The following is a 15,356-nucleotide window of genomic DNA, read 5'->3' as shown; positions in this document are numbered from 1 at the left end:
GTCGCAGCACAGGGCCGTGAAAACTAAAACGTGTGCTGTGGTTTGACCTTTCCCTATGTTAAATACAAAATTATCATAAGACGTGCTATCGAGTTGCAGTGCTGTTACATGATCAAATTCACTACCACATGGGCTCTGCGGTCAGGTTCAGCACATGTGTGCTCATTAGAACGAGTTTGTTGTTCTATATGTGGTTTAAGTGTAAAAACAGTGCAGGATTTGAACTGGTATTCACAAAACAAATATAAATGTATTTTTATTTTGTTTAATTTTGTTTAAGTCTATTTATGAGTGTGCATGCAGGGCAATTATGGAGAAAGAATAATATTTTATCAGATTTTGAGGCTTATTGGATGCAGTTAAATCTGCACCTGCCCAAACGTACCCTTAACCCCCATGCTCTGTTGAGATTGACTTTACTCTTTCTATTTTGGGGTCACAGAGACCCCATTGATATACGTGTAGAAATGATAATAGTAATTTTGAAATTAATCTCTTAATTTACCTTCATATTCTTAAAAAATTACTCCGACCCAATCAGAACCCATTTGGCATGATATTTTGGCATATTATTTTCAGAAATATAACTGTTATCCATAAAAATACAATAAAGCAAATCAACTGGCAAGAGTGTATCTTACGAGCGTGAGTCAGAGTATCTTAGAATGTGAAAACTGTTTTCATGTACTGTATAGGCTGTTTAATAGGGATGGGCATTTTCGAGTAATTTTGTAGTTGAATACTCTAACCCACAAAAAACAAGTACCCGATTATTCGTAAATTAAAATGCAAGTTAAAAACATTAAGATATAAGTGAATCTTATATTTGGTTTTATTCACAAATGTTAACAGTTTCAAAATAAGATAACTTCAGCAAACTATGCTTTTCTTTTGGAGAAAAAATAAATGAACAATATGCATTCATAAAAATGGAAAACAAAAAAGATGAAAAAATAACAGTAAAAACATTTACACTCACCCAGAGCTTACATAGAAACCAATACGGCATGAGGGTAATGCACATACATAAAATGTGAGTCTACATAGGCTATCACATTTTAATAATTTCACGTGTTATTATTCAGAAAAACAAGTGGTGAAAGTTTGCTTTTTATAAAATGACTCTGTCAGTGTTCAGAGATTTAACACACATACACACATACTGGTATGATCAGCTTCCGGGTTCGCTTCGCATTTTTTTTCCACCAGTAAAAGCAGATCCTCATCTGTTGGTTTACATGACTCCAACAAGAACCAAATATAAAAACATCCTCTAAAGATGCCATTAAATCTTCAATTGTAACTGCAAGATTTGGCAAGAGATTCAGAGGAAAAGCAGCATAGGGGCAGTCACACTACACTTCGCGCTCCATTCACTCCAATTCAAACGCATCCGAATGCAGCAGAGCGGAAACGCAAGCTTATGCGAAGATATTTCATACTACGTTGCTTACCTAAGTTCAAGCATAAAATACATATACATAAAATTCCATAAAATTCATTGTGGGTAGGCTATTCATTCCAAGGAATGTAACATTTTGTTGAAGTGTGTTGTGAAGCTAACAAATGTTGAGTTCTCATAAGATTAGGAAAAGTCATTTTGTATCAACCTGATTGTCAATGATAAATATATTTTTCAAGCTATTAAAATGAATTTGGGGCCTCTCAGGTGCTAAACAACTTTATGGTTAAACCATTAATTTAACATGCATGTGACATGTAAATTTGTAATATTTTAACATGTAACATTTTGACTGGGGAAAATAACAACTAGACTAAATCCAAACACCCTAACTGTTCAAGCAAACATAGTGCTTAAAGTGCAAACCTCCAAAATGTGGGGTAGATTCAGGGACTATTCAACTTGCTGTCAAATGGTATTCATTAATTAAAGACTGCGCAGCTGGCACTGGTAGAAGCAGAGTACTGTAGGAGGGTCTGGCATGAGATAGACTGCACATCATGGTCAGCGAGTGTGCCAAATGCCATTCCAGTGCCTCTGCAACAGGAGGCGAAGGTTAAGAAACATTGTGGCTCAGTAGACAGATGTCCATGCAGCCCGGGTATAGATATTATCTTTCTGGTTGAGAGCTGAAATCACCTGCACATTTATGAGTCTCCACATTATATCACCAACAGTCAAACATTTGGACACACTTGATCTTAAATACCGTTTGATATTTGAATGCTTCGCAAAAATAAGAGAAGGTCTCCACTCTGAAAATGTCTCTAGAAAGAGTCTTTTATTAGCAGCAGGGGATTAAAAAAAAATATATATACTTTTTGTCCAAAAGCTTTCCTAAATGCTTGAATGCTTAAAATTTGTTTTGTAGACAAATATAGGTTGTGTTGACGTATGAATTTCTTTACAAAATTATTTCTTTTATTGTTGCAGCCAACAAGTACCCAGCAAACTTCTTTAATACTGTTTAAAAAGCATGCCAGGTGGCACCTCGTGAAGTTGGGAGAATGCCCAGAGTGTGCAGAGCTGTGTGCAGAGGGTGGCTACTTTGAAGAAACTAAATATAGTATTGATTTGGTTTATATTTTTGCTTAGTATGTAATTCCTATACTTTAATTTGTGGTATTTCATAGATTTAAAATGTGGTCTATTGTAATAACAAAGAATGAGGAACATGATCAACCTGGAAGTTGACATGTTGCTACCAAATGTTCCAGTACCCTGAAATCGATTCCATTCTGCCAAGTTACTGACAAGCACTATCTCCAATTAGACATCTTTGCATAAATTCAAACCTGTTTTCAAAAATATTTTCCTGTGGTGCCACTGCAGCTGCAGAGACACCTGTTCTGCTCCCATGGGAACCAGGAAGTAATTGCGTTCATATAAGCAAAGGGCGCATTTCGGAGGTTGCAAGATTACATTTTTACTGCCTAATGTTTAGGTTTGGGCTGTTAGGGTTAATGAAACATGCATAACTGTTGACTTATTACATCATTTACGGCAAAAAATTAAACTTATATTACAACTTGCTTTTGGTGCCACTATGTGGACATTTCACCCAGAAAATGGTGCTCACACGTGCCCATACGTTCAAAAACACTTCCAGCTTTGGCTACTGGGGGTAGTGGTTCAAATTTTGGTAAGCACAGACCGATTTCAGCTGAAGAACATTCAACCTACTGACGCCGAACGCACAGTGAGATCAGTAGTTGTGTCCAATCTTCTGACTGGAAATGTAGGTCTGAATTTCAGTTTTTGATTACATTTATAGTACTCAATTATATCTTTTAAGGCCCTGCAAGAGCTTAAACAAATACAATACTCAGATAATGGATGTTTTGACCCAGCCCCACCTGCATCACCATTTATTTGGGAAATTTCATAAAAGGGCTCCATTTAGCTCTAGATGGAGTTATAATGACCCATTTTACTATTTTATTGGTATCAAGTGTGTTTCAATATGGCGTAAATCTTTGACAGTGACCTCAGAGGGTGAAGCACTCTTCTAAATGTGCATTTCTAACAGCTGCTGCCTTATATTGGTGGATTGCATATTGTCCACCTTAATACTCTTGGTGAGAGGCTTGTTGTACTTGGCATCATTCACTGTATAATGACCGACTTTGGTTTCCATGTTGTACTTGGAGACTTTATAAACTTAAGATTTATGTCCTGGAATGGGGCTTACCTTTCCTTGTTCTCTGTCTGAACTTTGTGTAGTTTGTGTTATTAACAATTTTTATGTATGGCCATAAACATAGGCTATTATATTTGTTAAGTTCCCAGGAGATGTTGAGGATCAGACCTGTTTTGTTCTTCTAGCCAAGTAAGTCTGATAATCTATGTGGATGCTTCTTTTGGATGTCATGTCATAACACTCATATTCCTGTATTTAGCTTTACATTTAAATGTATTTGGCAATTGAAAGTAATCAGCAGATGGCTGGCTGGCTGGATGGATCGGATAGTAGTCTGATCGGTCAAGCCACATAAAGTGACTAGGTGTAAACAGGCCCAAAGGCTTTGAATTTTTTTTTAGTTTACACTATTTTGATGACAAACAGTTCTATAGAAAAGTATGTGCTTGTAGTTCTTGTAGTCTAAAATTCCAGTTTATCAAGGCGAAATCATTTTTGAAACAAAGATTATTTCCTCGATTGCAAAACAACGTAAAACTGCTTCTCCACATGACAGAACACCTCACATTCTTGCATATCCAGCTGTCTGACAGGCGTCGTGATGACACAGTAGGGGGCACGTTTCCATTTTTCCAAATGATCCAGACATCTCGCAGTCTCCTCAGAGGAGCATCTATCCTCCATCACTGTCAGTCATTGGCCTCCTGGGGCCATATGGTTTACAGCCACAGACCTTTTCCACTTCAGTCATTAGGGTGTCTTGTAAATGAACTTAGACTTATGGACAAAAACTTGCTGAATGACTCATTCCAGCCCAAATGCGATCTTGAGTTACACATTGCTAAAACAGGACACATTCCCGTCCTCGACGTCCGGAAGCTTTACGATGTAATTAATCAAATGTTGATTCCACAAGGGTCAATAGAGTTTAGAGAGAGACGGATGTCGATTTCTCGGCTAAGTGAAAAAACAAGTGGTGTTGAAGCCACGGCCAGGTGTGGATGCGCTGGATAAATCCATCAGGAGCGCTGACAGCCAGCTGTCAGTGACTGCGTACATGCACCATCTGCTCAAGGCCGATGGCTTTCATTGCTTTTCATAGCTTTCTTTAGATGAGAGCAAGTAACTACTACCGAAGTTTACTCTGCGACTAAATATTATCTCCCTTGGAAACTGAGGCCATTATTACATTGCAAAGTAATAATTTGCCCTTACATTAAGGGCACATTAGCCTGTGAATGTAGAGAGCACCTGTACGTAAACCTCGAACTTAAACTAATTTTTACATGGCTTCACACTTTAGATGTATCCCAACTTTCTCCTATCTTAACTTAATATGTAGAAACAAATATGAGTAAGCAAGTCTGTAACTGCCAGTGGCTGTATCTAAACATCTAAACATCTAAACAGTGGCTCTGTGGCTATATCTAAACATTTTTCTGTTTATTTGAGAATTCACAACCAGCCTGAAACTGCAACATTTGCTCAACCAATGGCATGAGTTTTAGGTGGGAATATCTGTTTGTAAAACCAATGTAGGATTGGGAACCGAGAAACATTTATTTCATTTCATGTAGTGCAAAACATACAGCTTGACCAGTGTAGCCTGATTCTTGAACAAATTACTGTTATGAGCCGGTTCTTTTGAATCTACAGCGCAAAACATACAGTGTGACCAGTACAGCCGATTCTCAAACAATTGACTCTTTAAGCGGTTCTTTTGAATCAACAGCGTGACCAGTGTAGCCCAATTCCCTAACTAATGGCTCTTATGAGCTAGGTCTTTTGAGTCTACAGTGCAAAACATACCGCCTGACCAGTGTAACTTGGGGCCGATTGTATGAATGACTCTTTATGCAGTTCCTTTGACTCTATCAGACAGTTTTGTTTAGTAAAAGAAAAACTTAATGAACTGCAAATCCTTAATTTGTCATGTGTACTTAGGGTTTGTGAGACTTAAGTCAGAGGAATTACTGGATGGTCGTTGATATGAAATGTGTAGCTAAAGATGCACTTTATGTGTTTTGTTGTAATTAGTGGTCTTTTCTAAAAGATCTTAATTAAAAGGTCTGTGTGAACACATTTAGCAAGAAACTGTTCTGTTAAAATCTGAAATTGTCTCATTATATGGCAATAGACTGAGACAATGTTGCTACATTTGGCTGGCCAGGACGCTCAAACAACAGAGCAATGTTGTGATAGAGCCACAGCTTTTACATTTTTCTGGGAAGTCAACCTGCAGAATGGTATACTCATAGTTCTCTCTGCACATTAACCTCCTGAGACCCGAGCATGACTGCTGTGTGCGTTTTCCATTTTGCATTTTGTTTTGTAACTAGTTGCCCCTAAAATCCATGCAAAAAACAAAAAAAGAGAGCTAATAGTTTTCCTAAAAATGTATGTCCTCATATGGGGACAGCAGGACTAAGTTGTGAAATGTTTCCAGGAGTGTTGATAATTCATGTTTTTGAGACGTTACGGACAAAGTTGCTTTGGAACAATGTGTATTGGGAAAAGAACAAATAAATAAAAAAATATACAGTTACAATTATTTGACTTGGTTTGACTTTTAGGTTACAATGTTTTTTCTACTTTGGCAACAAAATCTCAATGTGCTCTCTTTGCACTGTCAAACAAACAAGTGACAGCCTGTGCTGAAACATTTTTCCAATCAGAAATTAGCATAATTCTGATTCAAAGTAATGGCCAGCATCATCCAATCACTGCCAAACATGTTTAAATAAAATTTAGCATTATAAATCGATGTACTGATTACCATTGTCCTATGTCTGCCAACCATATTGAGTGGTCCAAATATCATCTGCAGCCTGAAACTTTTGACCAGATGTTAGGAGTGTATGCACTTGGCTGCATAGGAAAGCTATAGAATGCTCCCTTGCTCCCTATTTAGTGAATGATATAACCTTCAGTGTGCTGTCTGTCTGCACTGGTCTCAGAACAGTTTGAAATGCACCTTATTTTTTATCCTAACTCCACATGAAGTCTCTGAAAGCAACATTTTTCAGCTTTTGGATGAACCCACTGATTCTCAATGTGATAATCCACAGTGAATATAGGATTTATAGGAAAAATAACCCTAGTCCATGTCTGTGGTCACTGTGTTTAACAGCGTGCTGTTTTGCAATAAATCACTGAATTTTTCAAAATGGCATATCGGATGAAACTAGAGATTCTAGTCTTTTGACTCAAATAGGTTTCAATGTAAAAACTTAATGTGGTTTCCTACCAGATGATGTTTTTTTTTTTTGGCCCAAAGGGAGATGTTAGGCAGAATGTTAGGGACTGACAGCCTCAGTCACCATTCAATTCCATTGCATCTTTTTTCCATACAATTGCAGAGAATGGTGACTTAGTCCACCAGTCCGTTTTTTCTCCCAAAGACAAACTCCGCTGATATCGGTGCCATGTTGTTTTGACACATGACTCGGCATGTCAAAAGTTTAACCCTTTTATGGCAGACCAGTGTGTTCTGAACAGAGATCAGTCAGTTTAACTGAAATTAAATCATGCATAGCATAAAGCGAAGACAAAACACACAGTCCATGCAGGAGGACGCGGGGTCGCTTGAGGTCAAAATGTGATAGGAGAAAGTATTTTTAACATTGAAAAATGACACACTTCACCTTTTATTCTCTGAACCTGAGGGTTCAACAGTAACAATGACCCAGGTGAGATCTCAGTAGCATACAATGCATCATGTGGCCTGTCTTAAACCTCACCATCAATATTCAACCTGATACCTTATGGTAGTGCCGTAACTTTAACTCATTACTCAAAGCAAGCATTTCCCCAGATGTTCCCTGTTCCAGAGTCCATGCACGTTAGTGTGAAGATGCAGATGTTTAACCACACCTGGCAGCTGTCCCTCTTCCCCCTTGTAAATGGTGCTTCGCTCCTGTCCTAGCACAGCTCTACCGAGCTCCCCTGTAGCTCGTGCGGATATGGGGAATCCTGGTTGCTGAGATGAGCTATGTGTTTTCCCCCGTAGTCTAAAGTCCACTGAGGAGGTACGCTGCCTTCCCATTTTCTCGCAGTCACTTCCTCCGTTCAACCTGGGAATGTGCTGGCAACTGACACGCCATGGAGATAAGCAAAACTTTTCCCGAGTGACAGATATAACAAGCCAGAGAAGTCATTACTGTTCCTATTTATCATGCACTTGCCTTTACCTGGCACAAAGGACTGTGCAGAAAGTCACAAGAAAACAAATCAATCATTTTTCTGCCGAACGTGATTCATGGCATGAGCAACTTCTTCATGTAGCACATGGAAAGGATGAATAACTGAGGGAAGCACCTGATTATCAGTGTACGTATCTAACTTTCAAATGTTATAAAAATCATTAGGGCTTTTAACACTGGTTAAAGGGATAGTTTATGCAAAAAATGAAATGTATGCAATCATTTACTCGCCTTAAGTTGTGTTTACTCGCCTTATGACTGCGTATAAACCTGTATGACTTTCTTCCGAAGAACACAAAAGGAGATGTTAGGTTGAATGTCAGAGACTGATGGACTAAGTCACCATTCTCTGCAACTGTATGGAAAAAAGATGCAATGAAATTGAATGGTGACTGAGGATGTCAGTCCCTAACATTCTGCCGAATACCTCCCTTTGTGTTCCATGGAAGAATGAAAGTCATACAGGTTTGCAAACACAAATAAAGCTGTTAGATAGTCACCATTTACTGCAGTAAAAATGAATGGCAGTGGAGGCTGTCATTATGATTTACATCTTCATTTGTGTTCCACAGAAGAAGAAAGTCTTATGATGAGTCAATAATGGAAAAGTATTCATTTTTGGGTGAACTATCCCTTTAAGACAACCAGAGCCAACTTATGTACATCAGTGTTATACACCTTGTAAATATGCAAAAATAAATAAATAATAAAAAAATAAAATAAATATGGAAGTACATTAACCAAAAGCCAACACACAGTAACAATACCACCACTGAAACTGAGAAAACTAATCTCACAGTGAATTCGGAAAAAGTAGGTTGACTTTTCTTGAGCTAAACTCGGGCTAGGCTTAGCAAAATTCAAAGTACTGCCCCCAGTGGCCAAAGCGGGAAAGATTTTTGACGTAAGGGTTCCACTACGTTTACGCCTCTCATCCACACTAACAGGGTTTTCCTCCACCCAAAATTTAGTATTTCGAAAACGCTCTGCATTATCACATACTTTGGAAAACAATGAGATTAGGAAACTGAAAACCGAGTTTTCAAATGAAAAAGGAACTGTGGACATGGCCTAAAGCTATAGCAGAATAATGTTTTTCTACTTCTAAAGCTATGCCAGTATACTTAACACAGGGTTAAGTAAGGGTTTAAGGGATAGTTCACCCAAAAATTAAAATGATCTCATCATTTACCCTCATGCCATCCCAGATGTGTATAACTTTCTCTCTTCTGCAGAATATAAATGAAGGTTTTTCTCCACCTTTGACCAGCCTCGACCATGAAGAATGCAAATCGTCAAAAACAAAACAAAAGAATGTGGAAGTGAAAGTGGAGATTTATAGTAAAAAAGAACTTAAATATTGATCTGATTCTCACCCACACCCATCATATCTCTTCAGAAGATATGGATTAAACCACTGGAGTTGCATGGATTACTTTTATGCTGACTTTATATGATTATTAAAGATTAAAATTTCTGGCCACCATTCACTTGCATTGTGAGGACCTACAGAGCTGAAATGTTCTTTTAAAAATCTTAATTTGTGTTCTGCAGAAGAAAAAAAGTCATACACATCAGGAATGGCACGAAATTGAACAAATGATGAGAGGATTTTCATTTTAGGGTGAAATATCCCTTTAAGTATGACCCTGGAATAAAGGGATAGTTCACCTGAAAATAAAAGTTCTGTCATCATTTACTCATCGTCATTTCATTCCAAACCCAAATTAATTTCATTCTTCTGAGGAACACGAAAGAAGATGTTAGGCAGAATGTTAGTCCCCATGTTAGGCAGTATGTTAGCATATTTTTCCCATACAATGAAAGTGAATGGTGACTGAGGCTGTCATTCTGTGTAACATCTCCTTTTGTGTTCCCTGGAAGAAAGAAAGCCCTACAGGTAAATAATGACAGAATTTTCAATTTTGGGGGAACTATTCCTTTAACAATTTCAAGTGTGAAAACCCTAATTGAGATCTCCATGTTCTCTCATATGCATTGCTGTTAGGGCTTTTCAGAACTTAAGTTGGACTTTAATTGTATATGGCACATGATCCTGATTGCACGGTGCATTATCTTGACCGAAATTTGGAAAGCAGTGTTATTGCTCAGGGACTTTTAATCTCCCACAACCCTCTGTTCATTTCAGTGCACTTCCCACCTGGTTTCCATGGCATCTGTCCAACTCACAGCAGGCAAGGAAGCAGATCTCGGCAGTGCTCAGCTCGCCCTCTTCTGGACGGAAGTGAGGGCTCCAATAAGCCTTGGTCTAATTAGCTGTGCTGTCAAAACATTTCTGCACAAGCCCTTTTATAAAACTTTGCTGTACGATCATGCTGAACTATTGTGAAGGGAAAATGAGCCGAGAAGTAAAGGCTGCGGAATTGTTCATTTGGCTTTATGTAACACCACAGCTCTGCCATTATGGGAAAAACAAACGATTAGGTCAGGAGTTAAAATCAGGAAAGGATTGTCCTAAACAAAACACCCTTCATCCACCTTTACACAGTACCAATACTAGTAAACAGTAGTAGTATTTCCCCCTTGATCAATTCAGGGAAGCATATCTTTCTTACAACACAAGAACATTTTGTGACTTATTTCCTCTCATTTCAATTTGTGACATAATTCAGGCATAGAGTCACATGATATGACCAAAACTCAATGCCAAAATAATGTTTTAACCCTACTTCTAAACCTGTTTGAAATAACAGAGTTAAACATATAAAGCAAGCACCTTTATTTGAAGAACAGATACATAGATTTATATTGTACACTTCTTTTTTGCTAATTTGTGTTCTTATACATTTACTAACAGTGGTTAAAAAAGGCAACTGTTAATGGAAACAATGGCAAGTATACAATACAATTAGCAAACGTATCAAAATCAGTTTTTTTTTTTTTTTTTTTACAACATTTTAGCAACCAATCCTTTCTATTGGTCTGCCATAGTGCAAAGTGTGTGGTTTGAAGACAGAGTGTTAGTGTGAAATTAACATTCATTCTTATAGTTCAGATTTCTCTGTCTTTTAACACATTTCAATGTGTAGACTGCATTCAAAGTGCCTCTGCTTCAAGTCCTTCTGTCCGCTAATGCTGATTTTTCAACAATTCTTCAAGTGTGTAGGGCTGTTCAACAGATGAATAATGGACAAAAGCTACAATTAACGATTAAATCGGATCGCGAGTCTTGTGTTTATTGTAATGTACATGGAAGTTTGCTTTAGATTATCAAAACTTGTTGGAGCGAGTGGTGCAGACAGTAGCACACTTGTCCAGGACATGTATGTGAGCTGTTGGCTCAGGGTGACCTGGGTTTGATTCTGGCCTGGGTCATGTCCTGATCTCCTTCCCCCATCTCTATCCCCTGCTTTCTTGTCTCTCTACGCTGCCCTATTAGAAAAACAACAAAAATTGCAAAAAACAAAAAATATATATATAGGTTACCAAAACTTTTCAGGCATGTTTTTCACGCTCTGTTTAAAGTCCTTGAGTCTCTTTCTGTTTCTCTTGGATACTCTTTTTAAACAAGCTCACCGGTAGTTTAACACAGCTGTTACAGCAAAGATCTAAATGATGGTGTGATTTTGGAGTGTTTGTGTAATAAAATTTTTTGTACGTTGTCTGCGTATCCATTATGCACTAATGAGAGTATATGGAAAAGGTGAAAACGGTAATGGTAATGTCATAGATTTCAATAGTGTCCATTCCCAAGTCCAACCAGTATGACATTCCAGTACATCCATGTGACATTGACTCCTGTGGCAGAGATACTGATTTAAAGGAAGACAAAAAACAAAGTCAAATGAAGCAGTGCCCAGAGAGCGAGTGAGTGTCCTTCTATTGCACAGTGTCTTGCGGAAAGCACTGCTAATGGATGGTGGGTGGTGTGATCAGATGTCCGGGTCTTTGAAACGGTTTGAGTCCTGTGTGGGCAATGGTTCACGAGCAGCCGCAACGGTCTACTACCATTGAGGGGATCTTGCCATAGATGATCTGCTCCTTGCCGTTGAAGTAAAGCATGTTGATGGGAGACATCTTGGTGGGGGTGCAGCAGGGTCCGGCGGTGCCTCGCGGGTTGGCCTTGTTAACCAAATGGGTATGGGGATACTTCTGCAGGTGCATGTAGTCACATTCTCCCGAACAGTAATTCGCCTTGTAGCGTTTCGGAGCAATAATCCAGTCCCAGCCAAAGTCCTCGAAGTCCACGGTGAGAGGGTAACGGCAGCATCGAGACTCTGACGAATTCTCATCGCAGTCTAGTCCAGAGTCCCTCCGGATTCGCTTTGGGCCCTCAGAGATTTTGACCTCCATAAAGGGGAGCTGTGAGAAAAAACCCCAAAGAGACGGTGTTTCAACTTACTGTTCATATTTTCATATTTATAAGACCTCCGAATTCTCATGCTGACCATGACATAGTTTTTCTAACATTAACAAATGCTGACACTGACCAATACAGGTATGATCTGACCAGGGGAAGCAATCATTATAACTGCACTTAAAATCTTCCTTCCACAGCACCCCCCACTTTTTAAATTTAATAATTTTTAAAGACCCAGTGTTTCTCACCACACACTTTTCAGACATTTTTAAGGCCCTTGGATCTAATACATGGATGCGCAAATAAAATCTTGTACAAAGTGCATTTGTAGAAATGTTTAGATTTGTACACATTTGTATATATATATATATATATATATATATATATATATATATATATATATATATATATATATATATATATATATATATATATATATATATATATATATATATATATATATATATATAAATACATTTGTGTAGTATTCATATTTGTACATTTTTTTTTTCAAATAAACCATGTGAATAACTGATAAAGCAAATATTATTAATAATAATAAAATTATTTAACACTAATAAAATATATATGTTATAGAAATAAGTTAAAATATAATATTATTAAACTATTATTAGTTATAGTATATATATATATATATATATATATATATATATATATATATATATATATATATATATATATATATATATATATATATATAAGTTTTTAAATATATGTAGTTGTTATATATATTTATATAAGCGGTTGGTATTGCATTTACTGACCAGTCCATCCTCTCCAGTCTCCGCTGAGGTGACGGCCAGGTCGTTTCCTTTCGCATCGTACGCGTTAATCTCTATGCCCCAGTTGGTCTCCGGTTGTCTTAACCACACCGTGAGCACCTGCTTGACGTCTATACTCTGCCAAGACGTGACCCCAGCCTTCACATCGATCTTCAGGGATCGTATTCGTATGTGTCTGCCTCCGTCCGTAACGGGCATGAGCCGCGATATCTGTAAGAAGACGGTGGTCGCCTCCTCCGCCGGTCTCAGATGAACCCAGAGCTGCGCCCTCACTATCCGGTTCGCCTGGATCTTCGGATTGAAGGGGAAAAAACAACACTTCGGTTTCCGATCTACTTGAACGATGGGGTCAGCTGAAAAAAGAGAAAGTAAATGAGATTGAAATGAAACGACACGTCATACCTGCTGATTTTCAGAGGGTTTTATAAAGGGTTGTTAAAGTATAGCCTATAGGTCCGTGAAGTGACGCATTGATGATTAATTCTGATACACTGTAAATTGCAAGTTTTAAAAGAATAACGGTTGGAAAATCCATTTTGACGAAGCCCAAAAAAACTGAAAATGAAAACAGATATTAAGGAGACTAAATAAATAAACATTTATATGTAAAAAGTTGATTGAAAAAAAAAATGGATTTTTGCAATTATCCACAATTTATTACAGTTTGTTAATTTAAAATCAAATATATGTATTTATAATCAAATGCATATATGAATTTTACTTGTGGAAAAGGTGTAAACCCATTTTAAATGGGGAAAACACATTTTCTTGTGACCGACCCTCGGGCGCCTTTGTTTGCTGTTCAACGTGCGTAAAAACGCAGCGTAACAGGCAGGCTGATAAAGGAGCTACACGAAACATTAATAATAATAACAATGAAAAAGAGAGACAGAAACGTGAGGAATACGTCCAAATTGTGCATTTTATACTGTATTGCTGTCTTCTGAGGGCACTTGGCTTGGGCGTAAAGACTGTGCATTAGGGCTCTCCATTCAGGTGGTCCATTCTTAACGGGATACAATTAGCCTACATTCATGAATCTTTGAAATGGATGATTCTTACGCTCTGTGGCCATAGTCATGATGGTCTCTGTGGTGGCATGTTCATCATCCTCTTCCATAGTCCCATCCTTGCTGTCATCCCCAAGCACATCGTACTGATCCAGAAGTTGTTGCAAAGGCGGCGCTTTGGGTAACAGCTGCTTGACCACGTCTCGGCTGATGTTCGGAGCCTGTTTGAGTCGCAGTTTGCTTAGAATTTGGGACTTGATGGCATGCAGTCTCATCAGCTTGCTGTGTTGTCTAAACTCACATGTGGAACACTGCTCGCTTTCCTCCGTAACTGTGGAAGGCTGCTGGTTCACCGCCGTTATATCTCCTTGACCCACTGGACCATATGCAATTAAAACACTTAGAGAAATTAAAACCTGCGTAAAATGCATGTTCCAAGACGTGGTATAAGACGGTGGATGTTTGCGATGTTTGATTTGGTTTGATTTTGCTATGGAAATAAACCTCACCACGCACCAGCCAAAGAGATGTCATGCTTAAAATTCGGCAAGGCTTTTTATACCGCAACTTTGGCCTCTCTATTGTGTCGTCAGATTCAATGATTGGCTGAGCAGGCAACAATAAACCTAACGGACAGAGCTGAACTTCTTTCGCAGTTCATAAAGAGGTATGGCACATCCTAGAGGATATATAGTAGAATGAACTGAACTTGACTATTAATAATGCACATGTATATGATAAACAGTATATGCACATTACAGTATTTCAGTGCGTGCATACACACCGCATGCGTAATTATATTTTCTATAAAAAAAATAAATAAAATAAAATAAATAAATAAATAAATAAAATCGAAGCTGCAACTGTCCTGTTGATTTGTGTGTAAAGGAAAATAATATTTCGGATCTTAGATATTTTACAGGTTTTTGTTGGGTTTCTTCATCATATGTTTTCTTTGCACACGTAAGCTATACAGTAACCTGCATAATCTTGAGGTACCTCTGCAACTAAATATGCTATTTTTCATTGATATGCACTATATAAAGTCAAGTTCTATATTGTCATTGTAAAGGTAGAAACAATCAAATTGGTCATGTTTTAAGGATTTTTAGATATGTTTAGAGGAAAACAATAAAAAAAATTATTATCAAGAATAAGATTTTTGCCCTAATATCAAAGGTCTTACTAGAAAAAAAGAAATTATGATCCAACGTGAATTGTCTTGATAAAAAAAATATGATCGTGCCTGGAAACATGTAAAATGGCTAGAAATAGCATTTTAACTTAGCGTAAAGCTGACAATTTACACAAGGTCTATTTCTATTTCTTCTGCTCCAAACTTACTTCTCTGTCTGCTCGTATGAATGTAACACATCATAAGAAAGTGTTTCACTGCTGTTCAAATGCACTTTGGATCA

The 15,356-nt window shown here is 37.7% G+C and overlaps 1 protein-coding gene across 1 annotated transcript; it reads right to left on the bottom strand.

Annotated features, from left to right (window-relative positions):
• Positions 1 to 10,527: 10,527 nt before the first annotated feature.
• On the bottom strand, positions 10,528 to 14,686 carry LOC127448511 (growth/differentiation factor 8-like). The gene is made up of 3 exons (XM_051711124.1): positions 13,991 to 14,686; positions 12,911 to 13,281; positions 10,528 to 12,127 (listed from the first exon to the last, which is right to left on the bottom strand). Exons 1-3 carry the CDS (start codon positions 14,367 to 14,369, stop codon positions 11,747 to 11,749), a joined length of 1,131 nt encoding a protein of 376 aa, XP_051567084.1. The 5' UTR covers positions 14,370 to 14,686; the 3' UTR covers positions 10,528 to 11,746.
• Positions 14,687 to 15,356: the final 670 nt, after the last annotated feature.

Source organism: Myxocyprinus asiaticus, chromosome 11 (genome assembly GCF_019703515.2).
Source record: "Myxocyprinus asiaticus isolate MX2 ecotype Aquarium Trade chromosome 11, UBuf_Myxa_2, whole genome shotgun sequence".
NCBI classification, from domain to species: domain Eukaryota; kingdom Metazoa; phylum Chordata; class Actinopteri; order Cypriniformes; family Catostomidae; genus Myxocyprinus; species Myxocyprinus asiaticus.
This window is presented reverse-complemented; position numbering and strand designations above follow the sequence as displayed.